At 42.4% G+C, this 20,568-nt stretch overlaps 1 protein-coding gene across 6 annotated transcripts in view; it reads right to left on the bottom strand.

Moving 5' to 3' along the window:
• Lims1 (LIM zinc finger domain containing 1) overlaps positions 1-20,568 on the bottom strand; it is a 112,312-nt gene that overhangs the window by 4,677 nt on the left and 87,067 nt on the right. For 3 of the 6 annotated variants that reach the window (XM_029542081.1, XM_029542080.1, XM_029542079.1), the window contains exons 3-9: positions 12,995-13,061; positions 11,198-11,567; positions 8,501-8,552; positions 6,910-7,002; positions 4,204-4,252; positions 2,223-2,298; positions 1,862-2,050 (exon numbers count right to left, since the gene is read on the bottom strand). In XM_029542081.1, the coding sequence (XP_029397941.1) occupies positions 1,903-2,050; positions 2,223-2,298; positions 4,204-4,252; positions 6,910-7,002; positions 8,501-8,552; positions 11,198-11,567; positions 12,995-13,061 (855 nt within the window). In that variant the 3' untranslated portion in view covers positions 1,862-1,902. The remainder of the gene's footprint in view (positions 1-1,861; positions 2,051-2,222; positions 2,299-4,203; positions 4,253-6,909; positions 7,003-8,500; positions 8,553-11,197; positions 11,568-12,994; positions 13,062-20,568) is intronic. The other 3 variants (XM_021204653.2, XM_021204652.2, XM_021204651.1) reach the window with 1 other exon arrangement.

Here is a 20,568-nt window from a genome sequence, read left to right as displayed (position 1 = left end):
TGAGTTCAATTCCCAGCAACCACATGGTGGCTCACAACCACCTGTAATGGGATCCGATGCCCTCTTCTAGTGTGTCTGAAGACTCATAAATAAAATAAATCTTTAAAAAAAAAAAAAGAAAAGAGCTTAAATCATAATAGGTTATTTTAGCTATTAGGACAAAAAGCTGGTTATCATTCTTGAACACTAAGGTAATGGGACAACCCTTAAGTATTCCTTAAGTGGTAGTTCAATAGAGAACATGATTCCTTTTTTAAAGCTAGAAGAACACATAATATCAATTCACTTATAAACAGTTCTGGAGAAAAAACTTTTAGGTGGTCTCCATCTGTAATGTACTCAGAGCAGCTAATTGCAGGAGCTTAGTACTGCTGAATTCTAAGCTCCGTAAGTTATTTATAATCTGTTCATTTACTGTGAAGTTATACTTAAAAAGCATTTGTAGAATAAGCCTAGTGATACAGTGTTACAGATAACAACAATTGTTTAAGTCATTTTGTTTCTTTTTCTTATTTCTTTTTCTTTTTGAGACAGTTTCTTACTATGTAGCTCTGGCTAGCCTAGAACTCTCTATGTAGACCAGACTAGCCTTGACCTCACAGAGATCTGCCTGCCTCTGCTTCCTGCATGCTAGATCAAAGGTGTATACTATCACATCTAGCACTGGGGTGATTTTAAAGAACAATGTTAATAACAAGAATAACTCCTACCCATGTATTTACAAATATGTTTTAAACGTTATGACATGTCTGAGTTTGGCTTTCCATTTGTTTTTTTTACAAAGAAACTAAAGCTGATTCAAATGTTACATGTTGCCAGTTGGTAAATGAATACTTGGTAAATGAATACTCAGGGACAGTTTGGTTTAAATGGTGGTAAGAAGCTTGAATGTACAGGTCTGTCTCATGTACAGGCTTAGCTCAGCTTTTCTGTCACAGTGTGGACTAGACACTTTCTCTGCGATCTTTAAATAGTAGTTGGAACAGTTTTAAAGTAGTTCCACATCTATCAACTGCTGCTGGTCTCTGGTTTCTCTGCTGCCTAAAGTCATTTAACCGGGGAATTTTGGGTGTTGCACGTTTTTGGAACTACATGTACTCTGTAACTATAACTAAACTAAATATTTTCCTAATGTTTTCTTAGAACAAAAACTATTTTTGGTGGCAAAAGCTTAAAATATATGATTCCTCCTTTAGTGAGACAAGTTCTCTTGTTTGAAGTTTATATTTGCCTTTTAATTCTTCAACAAAAGGAAATAAGAAAATTAAGCAAAACTTCTCTTTGAGTTCAAAACAACATAAAGAAAAACATGAAACAATCATGTCAGTGATTCAACAGAATGTCCAAGACTGAAGTACATCCCATACAAAACAAGAACAAGAGTCTGGAAACTCAAGGAAATGCCTTCACAAGCATCAGGGAGCGAGCATGCAGAGCACCACAGAGGACAGCGTTGCTATGCCATCTAGGCAGCTTTGCTCAGCCAGAGGACATGCTGAGAGCACATGTGGTTCTAAAACACCCAACACTCCACTTCCTCAGTTAAATGATTTTAGGCAAAGAAATCAAAGACCACAGCAGTTAATTGCCATAAAATACTTTAAAACTGTTCCCACTATTTAAAGGTTGTAGAGAAAAGGTGTCCCTTGGTCACACTGACAGAAAAGCTGAGCTGCGGCAAGTATGAACACATAGCCCTTGGTAAGTATGGGTCTCATTAAGCTTCATATGTGTAAAAGACAAAAGAACTAAGTCCACACAGGACAAGTATTTCAATCACTATGGTCACAAAAACATGCTTTAAAAAAAGAAAGAACAACAAAAAGACACACAGAAAGGAAAGGCATCCTAAGAGACTAACCACAGAGAAGCAATGAGAATGGAGTGGGAGGGATAGAACGGTTACAGACACACTGGCTTTCTCTTTCTCTGCTTGTCCTTATCCTTTGCTTCTCTCTCCCGTTTGGCAAGTCGCCTCTTAAACTCTTCTGGCATTTTCTCATAACAGTATTTGCAGACTGGCTTTAGATCAATTTCAACAAACTTATCCCTTTGAGCAGAACAAAGAAGGGACAGAACAGGAACAATTAAAGAAGAACATTTACTTTCAGAAGGACTCAAGAGAAAAAGAGACAGGAATCAATCACTTCCCCTTTCAGATTCTAAATGGCATCTAAACCCTTTCAGGGTTAGTTTTCACAATGGACTGGACGAGTACTTACTTGAGTGTGAGTTTGGTATTGCAGGTGGAGCAGGCAAAGCAGCTCACACACCAGGCCTTGTTGAGGGCAGAGACCACTGTGGGGAAAGAGATCTGGTCACACAGGAGCATTTCACTGCGGGAAGAGGGCTTCGCTTCCCAACCCTGAAGAACACAGACGGTTGCTCCCCAGGCACCTAGAGGGGGGCTCAAGCCTTCTTTCCTGAGAGGTTCCTTTACTCTTTTTTTTGTGTGTGTGTTTCGAGACAGGGTTTCTCTGTATAGCCCTGGCTGTCCTGGAACTCACTCTGTAGACCAGGCTGGCCTCGAACTCAGAAATCCGCCTGCCTCTGCCTCCGGAGTGCTGGGATTAAAGGCGTGCGCCACCACGCCCGGCTTCCTTTACTCTTAGGACAGAGTCAGTCCTACTGTGTAGCCCAGGTTGGACTGAACTTCTGGTCTTCCTGCTTTGGCCTCCTTGATTCTGGAATTACGTATACGCACCATCATGCTTGGTAAGAAGTTTTTTTCCCCCTTGCAAAAGCACAGCCCAAAAAGCTCGATGCTACTCGTGTGCTTCTAACCAATTTACTTTTATTATGGCTATCTTTTCACCTGTTTGCGTTTTTGAGGCAGGATCTTATTATGAAGCTCTTGGCTGTTCTGGAACTCACAACATATGGAGCAGGCTGGCCCCAAACTCATAGAGATCTCCTGTATCTGTCTCTTGAGTGCCTGGCTTTTTTTACATTATTAGATAGGTAGGTTATGACTTAAGCAAGACTATTTCTATGTTTTCATTTTTTTGCATGCCTTTGTGCATGTGTGGGTGCACATGCATGTGTGTATATATGAAGAGAACTCAGAGGCTGATAAGGAGTTTGCTTTGATCACTCTCCGTCTTATTAATGGAGGAAAGGTCTCCCAGTTGAACTCAGAGCTAGCCAGAACAGTCAGTGTGCTTGGCGGCTTGCTCTGGGGAGCCCCTCTCTACCTTCCAAACACAGGAATTACAGGCAGGCTGCACTGTGGTGCTAAGGACAGAACTCTGGTCCTCATTACACAAGCATTTATCCTCTGAGCTCTCTCTCTACAACTCTTTTGCCCTTTTATTTTTTTTTAAAGATTTGTTTATTTATTATATGTAAGTACACTGTATCTGTCTTCAGACACTCCAGAAGAGGGAGTCAGATCTTGTTATGGGTGGTTGTGAGCCACCATGTGGTTGCTGGGATTTGAACTCTGGACCTTCGGAAGAGCAGTCGGGTGCTCTTATCCACTGAGCCATCTCACCAGCCCCGCCCTTTTTAACTTTAATATTTTTTTACTTACAAATTAGAGACTTGTAAAACACTAAAACACTATTCCTTGTAGTACCATGGGCAGTAGACAACCGATCCGTCTCACCTTCCTCAGGTGAGCTTTTCTAACAAGGCTCCAAAACCCCCGAAGCAATATACATTAGATAAAAAATTTTAAACTCCCGATTTTAATGTATCTGACTTAAAGGGGTGTTTCTTTCGAAGTTGAGAATAAGTGTCTAACTTCCTTTGTCCTTTACATGACAGTGTCTCCTGCAGGGAGGAGTTAAATTGACTGCAGTGAACGAACAAAGGTCCAGAACTAACCTTGTATTTCCTGATTAGGTGATTTCTGCTGAGAAATAGAAAGCATGCAGCAAACACGATTGTTTAGAACTTTGTCAGGAAATTTCTGGCAGGACTAGTTAGTGACCATGAGCAAACACAGCTGCTTCCTCTGTGTGACAGCCAGTCTGTCCTGCCTGGTTTGCCTACAGAGGAAGTCCTAACACCTCTGTACAGCGTGCACCAGCTGTGCTGCCTTGGTAGCCCATCTCGCTGTTGTACAGTTCTGGAGAAGCATGCCAAGAGGAAAGCAACTGACAGTGCCCAAACTATAAACCACGGGAGCAACTAGCTTCTTCCCATTTTCCCATCATTGTTTTTATGAGAAAGCGGGCCCATCCACCCACAGATACATACCATCACCTTCTATGACACGGTTGCAGTGGAAACAAACATCACCAAACAGCTGAGAATGAAGACAAGAAACAAGTGGTGAAGGCTCAAGCTGCTTTAGAATTAATTTTAACAGTAAATATGATCTCCACTCTGTTTACCACTGAAAAACAAGTAGCTGGCAACTAAATTTGAGAATTTATTCTTTCTAAAGAAAATCAGTAATTGGTTAGTTACAATAAAACACTCCGTTTTCTTCATTTAATCATATCTTTCCTTGTGACAATTTGAGCACCAAAATAACAAAACATATAAAACAACCCTATGCCCAGGAAAGAGGATGGTGGCTGTTCAAGCAGAACGCTGAGGGCAAGTGAGCAGGGAGGGCACTAAACTGGGTAACTCTCATTTCCACCCTGAGCAGGCAGCACTCTTGCACACTACTAAATGTAAGGAGAAAGTGATGAGGAGGATATTTATGTTGTCAGAAAGTGACTGTTCACAGGTTGGGGTGGGCAGTAACTCCCAGCGCACATATAGTGTCAACACCAAGCCTGGGTGGGCACCAGTGGAACAGCAATGAACACAGAAGAGAGGTGCTGAGGAAGGCATACCACTCTCTGTTCAGTGTTCCAGCCAAGAGCCCACGACCTCAAAATAATAGTGGAGAGCCATCAGAAGAGATGAAAGGAAAAGGGTATACTAGGGAGACTGGAGATGTTCCATATTTGAGGAGGCTAAAGAAATGTAACAATACCGACACTAATCTTAGAGCAGGGAATAAAGAAGTACTATAAGAACACTACTGGGCTGGGTGGTAGTGCTTCCCAGCACTTGGGAGGCTGCCGCAGTAACACAGACAAACCTTGTCTCTAGGGAAGGAGAGTCAACGTTCTTTAAGAGTGTAGCTCCTGGTAAGTTGGCCATTCTCTAGTGTACAGCTCCCTACACAGATGTAAATGGGAGTACAAACTGGAGTTGATGGGTTATTAACAACAACAACAACAACAATAACAAAAAAAAAAGAAACTGGGGGTTATAAGAAGGCAAAGTATAGGAAGATAGGGTAAATATGGGAAGAGTTAGAGAAGATAGGATTGAATATGATCAAAACATATTGTATGAAATTCTCAACTAAAAAAATATTAAAAAAAACCAACAACCTATGCATAAGCTTGGCAGTAGTGACACATGCCTTTAATTGCAGCACTTGGGAGGCACAGGCAGTCTGAGTTCGAGGCCAACAGGGTCTGCAGAGCTAGTTCCCAGATGGGACTATTCTGAGAAACCCTATCTTGAAAAACCAAAAACCAACCAACCAACCAACCAACCATCCACCCACCCAGCACCCCAAAAACCAAAACAAAACAAACAATAAAAAACTTGCCCTTTCTGGGTATGGTGGCGCACACCTTTAATCCCAGCACTTGGGAGGCAGAGGCAGGTGGATTTCTGAGTTTGAGGCCAGCCTGGTCTACAAAGTGAGTTCCAGGACAGTGAGGGCTATACAGAGAAACCCTGTCTCGAAAAACCAAAAAAAAAAAAAAAAAAAAAACCCAAAACTTGCCCTTGCCCTGCAAAAAACCAAACCCAAAACAAGACAAAAAACCCAACAAACAAACAACTATGCATGGGTTGTAGAGCAGGCTCAGTAGTTAAGAGCACTGGCTGCTCTTGCAGAGAACCTAGGTTCAGTTCCCAGCACCCACATATGCAGCTTACAGCCACCTTTAATTTCAATCTCACGGGATCCAATGCCTTCTTTTGGGCCCCACAGGCACTGTACATATGGGGTTCATGGACACACATTCAGGCAAACACTCATATACATAAAATAAAAAAAACCCCTCAAAACAACAACAAAAAACTATGGACATTTAAATGCGCACACATGTCTGTACATAAAAGATATATGTATTAATAAAAAGCTCTATCTTTATATAGTAAAATCAAATGCACCCAGAGGAAGCAAAGGGAGATTGTGGGTAAAGGTAGATATAAACAGATATTGTTTGTACATTACTTAGTGAGTGTTTTGAGACTCAAAGATTTAAAATACATCTCTGTAGACCAATGCACATTTTCCAAGAACTTTCTCTCCAGCTGAAACATTGATGTTTCAGTTTGCATCTATCACACATCTAGTGAAAGGAATTGAATTCAAGAAAAGCAAAGAACTTACAGTCAAAAGTATAACATGAGACAAATAGGGCAATATTAGGAACTTGAAGGCCTGAGGCCTGACAGGCCCTGAAGGCCTAGCTGAAGATTTACAATAACAAGTCCAGGCATGTCCAGGAGAGCCCCTTGTTTGGACATTCCTGAGGATGGGTGGCCCCAAGGATAGACATAAACACGGGAACTATTTTGGGTTATTTTTTTTTGATTGACTCATTGGCCATCTGGTGGCCTGGGTCTCGCTGACCCTCCTTGAAATTGTTGATGCTACAACCTGCATGTATTATTCTACTGATTTGTAATCAAGCCAATTGTGTGAAGCTGCGCCAAGTTCCCCCCAAATCCCCCAACCCTCTCCCTATAACTCCCTATAAAAAACCCTAACTTTTGGGTTTCAGGGTGGATTCCTTTGTCTCCTGCGTGAGATGGGTATCGGCCCGGGGCCCCGCCATTAAACTGCCTCATGCTTTTACAACAAGAAGGCCTCTCGTGTTTTTTGGGATACCCTGACTTCCCTGGCATGGGTCCAACACTAGTAATTACAGTTATTACCTGATTATAGTGAGTTTCACAGTAGGCCAAGCCCTTCCTCTCATAATGGCGATGCCCAAGAAATGGTTTTTCACATTTGGCACAAACAAAATGCTGGAAAAAAATTTGAATAGATTATTTTTAAGATACTGTAATGTGATTTATCTAACAAAGTAACCGCAAAACTAATCAATTCTAATAGTAAGATTAATAACCAGATTTCAATCCCCTCCCCCGCTTTTTTTTTTGGTGATAGTGCCTCACTATATAGATCTTATAGCTCTGGCTGACCTGAAACTTGCTGTGTAGACCAGGTTGGTCTGTAATTTACAGATATTGGCCTGCCTCTGCCTCCTGACTGCTGGGATTAAAGGCGTGTACAATCACACCTAGCAAGACCAGATGCTTTTATGGTCAAAAAAAAAAAAAAAAAAAAGCCGGGCAGTGGTGGCCCACGCCTTTAATCCCAGTACTTGGGAGGCAGAGGCAGGCAGATTTCTGAGTTCGAGGCCAGCCTGGTCTACAAAGTGAGTTCCAGGACAGCCAGAGCTACACAGAGAAACCCTGTCTCAAAAAACAAAAAACAAAAAACAAATAAACAAAAACACCAAAAAACACCAAACAAACCCCACAACAAAACAAAACATAACTAACTACCCAGCAATTAGAAGCACCCACTCCTCTGGAGTAGGATCTGGGTTTGGTTCCAGCATCTGCACATAACTTTTGACTATCCAGTTCCAGGGGATTGGATGCCCCTGTCTCACCATCATAGGCTCCAGGCACATACACGCAGACAATGCATTTAAAAAAACAAAACAAAAATCCAGCCTATCAAATAAGACATCTGAAAGAAGAGATGGGCATCCCTTCTCTTTAGAGATGTGACAATGTTGTCCTTAAGAAAGATTTAGGAAAGTACACACCCAGCATTATGCTGTCATGTTACTACATTCTAGATTTTTTTATTTACTATAAAGTTGTGCTGGTTCATTTTTGTCAACTTAACACAAACTAGTCCATAATTCTAGGAGTTGCCTCTCTAAGACTGGCCTGTGGGCGTGTCTGTGGGGTATTTTCTTGCTTGCTAATTGATGTGGGAAGGCCCAGCCCACTGTGAGTGGTGCTATCCCTGGGCAGGTGAGCCTGGGCTGTGTAAGAAAAGGAGCTGACAACGAGCCTGGAAGCAAGCCAATAATCAGCATTTCTCCTTGATCTCTGCTTCAGTTCCTACCTTGGCTTCACTTCACAATGGACAATAACTTATAATCCACAATAAACCCTTTCTTTTCCTCAATTTGCTTTTAGGTAGCTGTTGTTTGTTTGTTTTTGAGTCTCTTTATAGTCAGTCCTAGCTGTCCTAGAACTTACTATGTAGACCAGGCTAGCCCTGAACTTACAGAGATTCTCCTGTAGTGCCAGGATTAAAGGAGTGCCCTCCCCACTTGATTTGGTCAGGCTTCTTGTTTTGTTTTAGTCACAGTGATAAACTAGGATAAAAGTCAACTGCTGTTTTAGATGTCCACATTTCATCCTTAGACTGCTGTCTTGCTAGCACACTTGAGGCATGGAGACTGAAAGCACTGGCTCCCCGTGGACAGGCTGCACTCACCTCCACATGCCACTGCTTGCCCATGGCATTCACTACTCGCCCTTCAATGGGCCTCCTGCAGGCGCCACAGATTGGGACCCCCATCTTATCATGGCATGGCAGACAGTATAGCTCCCCTTTCAGCTCCCGAGCATCAGCAGTTAGCTCCTTCCTGTCCACCAAAAGACATTAAACTGAATACTAGTGCACAACCCGATGGGCACCCAACAGAGGTAGCACCATTTTTTTATAAACAAGATTTTAAAAGATATAATTATAAGAATCCCTTATAATTCCTATTTCCCCTCATTAAAGGTGATCTGAGAAACCTGAATTAAGAGACTTGGCTGGGAGGTTGTTACCAGTATCTTGCATTAATGGTGAGACACAAGGAAAGGTCAGACACATGCCACTTCAGTCATGCTTATTATTGTTGTCTTATAATAACATATTACATCTCAGTCCATCTGTCTTCCTTAAAACTCCTAGTACTGGATCCATGTCTGTAATCCCAGCCCTTGGGAGGCTGAGGACAGAGGATTATGAATCTGTGGACAGCCTATGATACATAGGTGTTTATTAATATAAAAATATAAATTACATTGAGTTCAGGGCACATGAACTAAGAAGCTATTGGAAGTTAATGGCTACTGGTGGAAGAGGAGTGATTTATCTTCAGGGTGTAGCCATTTAGGTAAGGTGTCCAAGATGCAGGAAATAACTCCACAGCCACATACTTGCAAGCAACCTTAGTTAAACTCAGTGGCCTATAACAACAAGGATAAGAGAAGATAATGGGAGTGATTTTCATTAAATAATATTATAACTTTTAAGACAAAAAAATAGTAAGAAAAGATAAATTATACTGGCAAATTGTCATGGGCTTTAAAAAAAATGTATGTGTGTAAGTATTTTGTTTGCATGTATGTCTGTGTACCTGGTGCATACATACAAAGGCCAGAAGAGAGCATTAGATGCCCTGGAACTGGTGTTACAGAGGGTTGTTTTTTTGCCACATGGTGCTAGGAATTAAGCCTGGGTTCCCTACAAGAACAACTAATGCTCTTTTAACTATTGAGCCATTTCTCCAAATCCCAGAATCCAGCATATTTATTTCAAATATCTTTCAAGGCTCTCTGTTCTGGGGGCAGGCTAGCCCTCTACTGCTGCAAAAGGGAGGAAGGACAGTAAACAACTAAGGCTTTTAAAAGAATTGAGCCTTTGAGAACAGCTAGAGGGCAACCATTTCCAACAGAGGTTACCATTGTTCAGCCATTGGTATAAGCAGGCCTGTGGTGGGCCTGGGAAGCTAAAAGCTCATCCAGGGAGAGACCATTCTGCTCTGTCTATAAATTTCTCAATCAAGAACTTAACATGAGGGGTGGAGAGATGGCTCAGTGGTTAAGAGCACTGACTGCGCTTCCAGAGGTCCTGAGTTCAATTCCCAGGAACCACATGGTGGCTCATAATCATCTGTAATGGTATCCAAGGCCCTTTTCTGGTGTGTCTGAAGACAACTACAGTATATTCATATAAATAAAAATAACTAAAAGAAGAACATGAGAACTGGAGAGATGGCTCAGCGGTTTAGAATACTGGCTGCCCTTGCAGAAGCCCTTGGTTCAATTTCAGCATAATCATTTTTAACTCTAGTTCCAGGGTATCTAATGAGTTCATCTGACTTTCATGGTCACGAGGCTCATATGTAGTGCATATACTGTATACCAGCAAAACACCAATACACATAAAAAATAACTCAAGCATGACTGTTTTCAACAGAGTATCTCTAGGTATTTCTGCTGGATGTTGTAAATGCCTAACCTGATAATGCGACTTCTACATTCTCTCTCAATTGGGCTACTCTACTCATTTCTGCCAGATGTTATAGGCACCTGATTTGGTGATGTTCCGCTGTCTGCTGCTTCTTATGTTCTGTCCACTAATTATTCTTTTACTTTGCTGACTCATTGCAAGCAATGAGTCAGCAAAGTAAACTCACTCATTGAACACAATAACCAGCTAACACACATCATTAGGAGAGCCATTATATAACATTCTTGGTTCTTCTACAGGTCTAACACTAAAAGTTGGGGGAATTAAGGGTTTAATTCCATGGTAGACCATTTGCCTAGACTACACAAGACCCTAGGTGTACAGTACATGCATGTGAGCACATGCCCACATGCAGAATAAAATAAAATAAAAGCTTGAAGAGAACACATTGGTTTGCTGCAGCAACAGAAAAATAGGTAACTCTGCTCCTTCACTTTAGTTCTACTGTTTTGCAAAATGTCAGGGAAAATGCTGTGATACCCGCAGTTGGCACAGTTGAAGTGATCTGGATGGTAAGGGTCGTTCTTGAAGATCAGAGGCTGCTCATCAATGATGGCATGGCATTTCTGGCAGATGTATTTTCCAAGGCCTCTGGCCTTTTCACGATTATGACATGGGCGACATAGATGTCTATAAAGGGCCAAAATGGAAATTTAAAATCTTAAGTTCTTTTTAATCATTAGAAATATACTTCTCATATCTCTGACTAAAGATTAAAGAAACCATTTTTTTAGAAAACTATCTCCTGTGCTAGAATCAAAGTAGAGGAAAAATCTTTTCCACTAGTAACTCATGATGCCTGCTTGTGGACGTTGTACATCGTGGTGCGGAGCCTAGTGCGCACCACGATGTACAACGTCCACAAGCAGTCGCCCTTCAATGGGCCTCCTGCAGGCGCCACAGATTGGGACCCCCATCTTATCATGGCATGGCAGACAGTATAGCTCCCCTTTTAGCTCCCGAGCATCAGCAGTTAGCTCCTTCCCGCAGTTGGCACAGTTGAAGTGATCTGGATGGTAAGGGTCGTTCTTGAAGATCAGAGGCTGCTCATCAATGATGGCATGGCATTTCTGGCAGATGTATTTTCCAAGGCCTCTGGCCTTTTCGCGATTATGACATGGGCGACATAGGTGTCTGCCAGCATTCTTGACAAACCCTATGTCTGCCAGCACTTCCTGGCAGAGGTCACATCGGAAGCACTCAGGATGCCANCTGTTGTTCATGGCTTTGATAACCCTGCCAATGATGAATTCACCTACAGGAAAGTAAAGCACAAAGAATGTTGTGAGGTGTCTTATTTGCTATAAATGAAAGGGAAGTGTTTATGGAGGGACTGAGTCTAGAGTTCTTCCAGTACTAAGCTACTGCCTTACCCCTAAGTTGTCTTTAAATATCACCTCTTCAGCCCTTGCAATTTTCCCTTTTGCTTTTTGACATAGGACCTCAAGTGAGCCCTTAAACTTGAGATCCTCCAGCCATGACCTCCCATGTACCTGGGAATACAGGTCTGCATTACCAGCTTAATTGAAAAGAAAGTCTTTTGCACTGTATCTGTTGGAGTAAGAGGACAGAAGATCTTTCTCTCATTTGCGTCCTCAATTTTTATTTTGCAGCCTCATTTTAAAACTGTCCATATTGTACCGTACCATACTGTACTGTACCGTACCATACCATGGCTTTCCTTTCCAAGCTCTTTCAGATGCTGAGCTCTTCCAGTGCCTCTTAGTTGTTTATGCCCACAGTGACCCAGAGAGCTAAAATCTTATAGCACTCTTTCCTTTTACTCTCACTACACACCCCCTCAACCCTCTCACTCCATGGGGATCAAACCAAGGGCCTTATGAATACTAAGCACATTTCTACCACGGTGTGTTATAACTTCAGACTCTACAAAGTATTTTCTGTTTTTTTTGTTCTTGCTATGTTTTTGAGACACTCACTTCCTTCACCAATCATTTTTATCATTGAATTCAGGGTCTCCAAGCCCTAGAAATGTTCTAGTTGAGTCACCACTGAAGTGGCTACAATGAGTGAGCCAAGTACAAATGCAACTTTATCCAGTCAACTGAAACCTTCCCTGGCCAGACCACAAGCAAGTTGGCAAAGGCTATTTGCAGAGGGAAAAGCGGTGCAGAAGGCCCACTACCGGCTCTACCCATGTGTCCATAAAAGTCAATTCTCTCCAGATTGCGGTTCTTCTTTAGTTCAAGAGCAAGTACTCTCTGGTGTTAAGTGACTGTCCAAGTTATCAGCTTTATCTGTCAACTTGAGGCACCCTAGAATCACCTGAGAAGGGAGCCCCAGTTGAGGGGTTACCCAGATCAGAAGGCCTGTGGCCATGTCTGCAGGGGAGTGTCTTGATGGTTAGTTATCTAGGAGGGCCCAGCCTACTATGTGGCACAATGTCCGGGGGCAAGTGGCCCTGGACTGTGAAATACACAGCTGTAGCTGAGCTTAAGCCTAACAGCAAGCCAGCAAGCTGTTTCTCCAGTTTCTGCTTCAGGCTTCTGCCCTGCCTTCCTTCAGCGATGCACTGCTTCCTGGAGAACACATGAGATAGGCCCTTCCTCCCTCAGCTGCATTCAGTCAGAGGGTTTTCTCATCGCAACAGAGACAAAACTACTATAGTGACTTATAAGAGTGTGAAACTGATTTTCACTTATATTCAGCAGTAAAACTTACCACACTGGTGGCAGCAGGGAGCAAAGAGCATTTGGAAATCATGCTCACAGTACTTCCTTCCTTCAAACTGAAAGAAAAACCATGAAGGCCATCAGCTTTCATATATATGTTAAACAAGCACAGAAAGAGATTATTTCATGAAAAGACAAAGTGGCTTTTGCTGTTGTTTTAGTGTGTGTGTGTGTGTGTGTGTGGAACTCAAATCCTTGTGAATGTTAGAAAAGTGTTCTCTGCCAGTCAACTACGTCAGACCTTATCAAAGGGGGCTATTTATTTATTTATTTATTTATTTTCGGAGACAGGTCTCACTTTGTAGCCCTAGCTGTCTGTCCTGGAACTTGTGCTGTAGAGTAGGCTGGCCTTGAACTCATAGAAATCTGCCTGTCTTTGCCTTTGCCCTATGAGTGCTGGGGTTAAAGCTGTGTGTCACCTCCCCAGTTAACTTTGGGACCTTCCAAACTCCTCTATTTTGGTATAGGGAATAAACTGTACAAACACGAGGTACTCTAAACCAACATTAAAAACAAAACAAAACAAAAAAAACAACCCATACACATAGATGTGTGTTCTTATAACCCTGGCCTGGGGAAGGTGGCAGAGTGACAGATGGACAAGGCTCATTGGCCAGACAGCCTAGCCTGACTGATGAACTAACTTCGGGTTCAGTGAGAAACAGTGTCTCAAAATATAAAAGTGGAGAACAATCAAAGAAAACCTCAACTTGCACATATACAGGTACATATGTGCATGCACACATGCACACACACCCCACATACAGAAACTATGTATGTGGTCGAGGACACAGTGAACAGCTGGTCTCACCTCTGACTTCTTATGTTTGATGTACATATTTCAACTTTAAGGATTATAAAAATATTTATTATTATTATTATTTATATACATGGGTGTTTTGTCTGCATACATGTCTGTGCACTATGTGTGTCTGGTGTCCATGAGGGGCAGAAGAGAGCATCAGATCTCCTAGAACTGGAATCCTAGATGGTTAGTTACTATCTAGGTGTTCAGAATTGAGTCTGGATCCTTTGCAGAAGCAGCCCTTAACCACTGAGTCAGCTCTGCAGTCTCATTTACCTTTATAAATTTAATGAAAGATACAGAACTCTCAGCCCACATAATTTGCATATATGTAAAACCCCTTCTTGCATTATTTTAGGCCGGTATTTAATTTTTTTCACTGTAAAGTTAAATATTTACAAGAAGTACATATTCTAGAATAATTTTAAAAACTTATTGTATATGGGGTTTTGCCTGTCTATATGTCTGTACCACTTGCATGCCTGGTGCCCATGGAGGCAGAAGAGGGTATCAGATCCTGTGGAACTGGTTGTTACAGACAACTGTGAGCTGTCCTGTGGGTTGTAAGAATCAAACCTGGGCCCTGCAGATGAGCAACTAATGATCTTAACCACTGAGCTATCTCTCCAGCTCCTTAGTTATTTTTTGAGACAGGGTTTCAATATGTAGTCTTGGCTGGCCTGGAACTCTCTATGTAAGCCAGATTGACCTTGAACTCAGAAGGAATTATAACATTCTGGAAAGATAGCTATGTTCACAGCTTTAAAAAGATTGATTTATGTTTATTTACAATGTGCATATGTCTGAGGAGGCATGTATCACATGTGTGTGGGTACATGTGTGGCAGTTGTTGAGTTGCCTCACCATGGATGCTGTTCTTAACAACTGAGCCATCTCTCCAGTCCTGCTCAGAGCTTCCTGTTAATGCTGTGTTTGCCTAACGGGACTCTGTGTGCACGTGTATGCTGGGGGTGTCTTGAGGGGGAATGGCATCTAAATGCGGAGCCAAAGCAGATACTAGAGGTCAGAGGATGGACTTGCTTATCAGTCCTTGCTTTCTACCTTATTTGAGACAGGGTCTCTTGTTCACTGCTGTGAACAGTTGTTCTATAAGCTTTTAAGAATATTCTCTCTCTCTCTCTCTCTCTCTCTCTCTCTCTCTCTCTCTCTCTCTCTCTCTCTCATCTTTTCATAGGTGTACACTACTGCATTTGGCATTTGGGGCGTAGGACACCACCAGGCTCTTTATTCAACAAGCAGCCTTGAGTTGTTGTGCTCCATTCTCTGAGGGCAGGCTTTCCTCTCATTCTATTACACATCTCTGATATTTTGGTCCTTTGCAGAGCACAGTTCCATGTACACAACTTTTGAGGGCATAGTTTGGAGGCAGAGTTTCACAGAACACTTATAAAACTGTGACAGCAGAGTCTCACTGTAGCACACAAATATTTAGAATTTGTGTGCTGACAGCTGCATCAGGAACAGGGCACAGATATCCACTTGGTTGGCATAGTTCTTCAGGATAATCTAGGCAACCTGGAAAGGTACCCAGCAAGATGTAGTCTTGTTGCATGCCTGAAAATTCTCCACTGTTTCAACTGCAACATGGTCTCCCCTCCAAGTTACCTGTGTGTAGTGACCGCTAGTCCTTCCATTGGATGATATGACATGGAGTGTGGACCAGCTTGTCCCCCTTGCCCACACAAACTATGCCTCAGCTCTTGGGTGCAGACTTCATAAGGAGCAGAGCAGCCGAGAACCATCTCCCAGCTGCAGGCAGGCACCTGTTGCCCTACTGGAGATACTGACATCTTGTGTAGAAGTATTCAAGGCATGCCAGATTCTACCTTTTACATGAGTTCTGAGGAGCTGAAGTTAGAGAATTATGAGGCCTGCCTAGCAGGTACTTTGCACACTGGCCATCTTTTCAAGCCATTCACAGGAATTCTTTTAAAGAAGGATGCTTTGTTTTAACATTAATCAGAGGTACACAAGACAAGTCATGAAGGGAATGATGTCTGACTATTCTCTACAACTCTAAACTCACAACATACCAGAATACAGAACACTCAACATAGTTCATAGGATGACGCCAAAATGAGAAACTACACAGGTCAGGAAAAGTTGGGAGGCTTTAAAGGCATACGTTTCCCTAAACAGCACCATTTGAGAGGTGTCCTGGGGCAAGTCATCATAATGGGAGCTGAGATCCTTTTCTTTATAAAGCGGGAGGAGCAAGTGCGATTGTGCATAGGAATATATTAGCAGCCAGACCAGAAAGAGCTTAGAAGAGGCAGGCAAGCCAGAGCTACTCCACAATGGGATCTCTTTCTTTTTTTTTGGGGGGGGGGGGGTTGAGACAGGGTTTCTCTGTGTATCCTTGGCTGTCCTGAAACTCACTTTGTAGACCAGGCTGACCTCAAACTTAGAAAACCGCCTGCCTCTGCCTCCCGAGTGCTGGGATTAAAGATGTGTGCCACCACTGCCTGGCATGGATCTCTTCTTAGAAAAGTGTGTGTGTGTGGGGGGGGGGGGGAGCAAGCAGACAGACAGACAGACTGACTCAGGAAACACAGTCCAAGTATTCAGGAACTGATTCCATTGCAATAACCTGCACTCTAGATCCTGTGTTCCACTGTGATACAAGATCCAGTGTTAGGACTACCACTCCTATTCCAAGAGATTTTGCTATAACGAGCTGCTTCTTTTCCACACACTGTAGAGGCTATGAACATAAAATATTTAATTAAGAGTCTGGGGATCAAGCCAGGCGTGGTGGCACATGCCTTTAATCCCAGCACTTGGGAGGCAGAGGCAGGCAGATTTCTGAGTTCGAGGCCAGCCTGGTCTACAGAGTGAGTTCCAGTACAGCCAAAGCTACGTAGAAAAACCCTGTCTCAAAACACCAGAGTCTGGGGAATCCCATAAATTAACCCAGAAAAGTTTGGGACATAAAATGAAGAACAAACCAGAAACTAAATTTTGAAGAATCAAATTTCTATAAGCACTATATTTTAGATAATTACATTAAACCCCCAAGCCAATTTAAAACAAGGACTACTGTATTAGTTACTTTCTGTTGCTGTGATGAAACTCTGACTAAAAGCAACTCAAGGAAGAAAGGGTTTATTTTGGCTTCGGTTCCAGAAGGACAGAGTTCATCATAGCAGGGAAGGCGTGCCCTAGTGGCAGGAGCAGGAAGCTGGCTGATCACATTTTTATTCACAGACAGGAAGCAAAGAAAGAAAGCAGGAAGTGGGGTGAGTCAATAAATCCTCAAGCCCACTTCCAGTGACGTACTTCCTCCCTCAAGGTTCCACAACCTCTCCAAACAGCACCACCAGCAGGGGACCAAATGTTCAGATGAAGGAGCCTATAGGCGATGCTTCTCATTGATATCACCACAAATACAATAAGCAAGAAACATTATGTTCCAGGAGATTGTGTGGTGTAGGAGAAGATGAGTCCCATGGCACCAGCCCTGCTTCTTTCCATGTAGGTTTTGGAGTTGTGTAAATATTCCTATCAGAGAGGCGAGGGAGGAGGGTTAATAACTATTGCTTAAAAGCCAATAATCGGGAACTTAGCTGATGGCCGCATTTCAGAAATGCAGATGCTGGACAGTCACTTGGTGATTTATACATCTGTCATGAATTGCTGAGACAAGTGGGTCAGTAGATAAGCAGAGAGGCTGGCTTTGGAGTTTCCTCTCTTCAGTCTTCACTTCTCAGTCCCAGCCTTCCTGAATAATCAGGATACAGTATTAGAGGAAATGAGTGAGGAAACTCTTTGTTAATCATTGTTCCATTACAGCATTCAGGCCTTTCCTGTTACTATAGTCTGGGATGGGGGAGAAAGGCACACACTGGGAAAACCAAACAAGGAGAGAGAAAAATCTGCAGCATGAACAGAGAGCTCGGCCCTGGGTGTGCTGGCTGAATCTGCAGCACACAAAGAAGGCTACTGTTAGGCCCTTGTTCTGGGGCCAGTCTATGCCAGCTGGAAAGATCTGTGGAATTGGATCCCTCTAACTGGTGGCTTTAGCTCACTTCTAAAAATACTTCAAGGGAAAAAAAGTTACCTCTTTTAGTAGAGATAACCAAGGTATCACAAAGCCGTGCGTAGGAACCACTAATGCAGGTGTCTGGGTCTGTTTAAATGGGCATTTCCTACAGAAAATAGCTAAAATCTTATGGAAACTAGCATTGATTTATTTTTATTTACTTATTTTTTGAGACAGACTCTCTCCATGTAGCCCTAGCCATCCCGATCCCACTCTGTAGACTAGGCTGGCTTCAAACTCCCAGAGACCCACCTGCCTAGGCCTAGGGGGATCAAGGGCATGTACCACCACCGTCCAGCAGCACTGACCCTTAAATATACCTACATGATCCAACTTGAAAACCTATAGCCATGAGTAACTCACACATTCATGCAGACTCTACATAACCAGAGCTGTGAAAACTATGCAAAGAACCCTGGGATCTGACACTGGCTTTCTGTAAGTATCTACAGAATGTGTGAGTGAAGTTTTTAGAAAAAACATGTTATATTATGAAACATATCTAAATCATTTCAGTTTCTGAGACAGATAGGGCAATGTAGTGCAAGAGAATGCAGCTTTTGGAGACAAGTCCTGAGAGAAAAATCAAGTCAGCTATCACTATAGACAGTAGGCAAGGGCTTGCTTTGCCACATGTAACTAGTGATACCTAGTTTGTAGGATTCGTGTAACTATCAAATGAAAAAACAACTTACAATGCATCTTGAGTAGTAAATGGCTCACAAACAGATGCTGAGTTATTTTAGGGGTAAGTACAACCTTCTAAGTCTTGTCTGCTGGCAATGTACAGTACTCCTGTACAGGGGACTAGCTCCCTGGCAAGGTAAGGGAAGCACAGGCATGCTGCCTTAGGACACCTATGACACCGAGAAGCCCCATCTCAACCAAGGCTTGGAGGCATCACTGCCTGGGACTTGAACACATTAGATAAGCCTTCTACCACTGCAACTCACCCCAGCTGGCCTGCTAGGTTTTTAACATGCTCACACTGTTATAAGGTTACTATTTTCCGATGAAGACTAAAATGAGTGTTAATTTCTATAGTCTAATAAGTTATTTTAAAGTAAAATGCAGAATAGTATCAGAATGAAGAAAACTGGCTTTTAGTTTGGCAATCCAGCACTACTAACGTAAAATAAATCTTACTTTCTCTTAAATGGAGATAATCATTTCTTCATTATAAAGAGCTGGGAGCTGCATTTCCTTGGGTATTGGACATGTCTCATGCTCTTTTTAGCTTACATTTCAGTGCTGGGATTGAATCCAGGGTCTTCTACATGATGAGTATGTACTCCACTGCTAACCACACCCCCAGGCCCACCTGCTATGTTAAGCAAGCAAGTAAGCAAAGAAAGAAAACAGTACACCTTTTCGGTGGGGTCGTTTTCTTTTGAGAAAAGTCTCATGTAGCTCAGGCTAGTCTCAAACTTCCTATGTAGTCAAGAGTGACTTTGAGTTCTTGATCCTTTCTCTCCATTTCCCAAGTGCAGGGATTACGGTTCTGTATTAGAGATACCAGATCAATGTGGACAGTCTTTGTGGCAGAAGTATTCAAAGTTAAGTGGGAAGATGAGTATTGTAACAAACAGTCACAGCGAAGTGTAAAGGTGTTCCATGTAAGAGATGAATCTGAGTTCTGGAGACTCAGAAAAGACACGGACTGAAGCAGATGGGACTGGCTGCTTACATCAGTAATGAACCTCCTGGGCAAGCAATGTAGTAAATCAGTTCTTCTTGCTGAACAAATCTGCAAAGCACCTTATTTTTCAGAGAGAGACAGATTTCTACCTAAATTGAAAAGTTTTAGGTTCCTGTTTTAAACCACGACAACTAGTAGGAGACAGGTCACTGAGTGAGTAGGCATCACATCTGGGTACTATTCCTAGTAGCTGCTATGCATTCTTTTTGGTTCTGCTTTTCCTTTAAGACAAAGTTTTACTTTTAAAATGTTCTATTTATTTTTCTGTTATGAGCATTCACCTACTTGTATGTCTGTTCACCACATATTCCTGGTGCTCAACATGGTAAAAGAGGGCATGAGATCCCATGGCACTGGAGGTACCAGTGGGTGTTGGGAATCCCTGCTCCTCCTTGCCTTTCCCAGGTGCTGGGATTATAAGCCTGTGCAATCACAACCAGCTATACCATGCTTAAGAGAAGTACGGATGCATCAGAAATACTTTTGTTCGTATCTCTAGCCATGTCTTCTAGTGAGTGGGTAGTGAAGAATCTGGCTCCAGACTTCTCTTTGCCTAGAGGGATGAATATCCTAGTCAATTAATCTAATACATCAGGAAGTTCCACAAAGAAAAGTGAATCATGTTTTAAAGTAAGTACACAAAACTTGTCTCTTTTTTCCCCTTAAATTTGAGACAGCGTCTTAATAAGCAAGCACACCAAGATAGTACTAAACTTGCAAATCCCCGGCCTCAGCCACTCAAATGATGGAAACACAGGTCTGTGCTACCATATTTGTTTTTTTTTTTTTATTTTATTTTTACCCTTTTCCCCAATTTTTATTAGGTATTTACTTCATTTACATTTCAAATGCTATCCTCAAAGTCCCCTTTACCCTCCCCCCACCCACTCACCCACTCCCACTTCTTGGCCCTGGTGTTCCCCTGTACTGGAGCATATAAAATTTGCAAGACCAAGGGGCCTCTCTTCCCAGTGATGGCCGACTAGGCCATCTTCT

The sequence above is a fragment of the Mus pahari genome, chromosome 9 (genome assembly GCF_900095145.1).
Source record: "Mus pahari chromosome 9, PAHARI_EIJ_v1.1, whole genome shotgun sequence".
Classification (NCBI taxonomy): Eukaryota; Metazoa; Chordata; class Mammalia; order Rodentia; family Muridae; genus Mus; species Mus pahari.
This window is presented reverse-complemented; position numbering and strand designations above follow the sequence as displayed.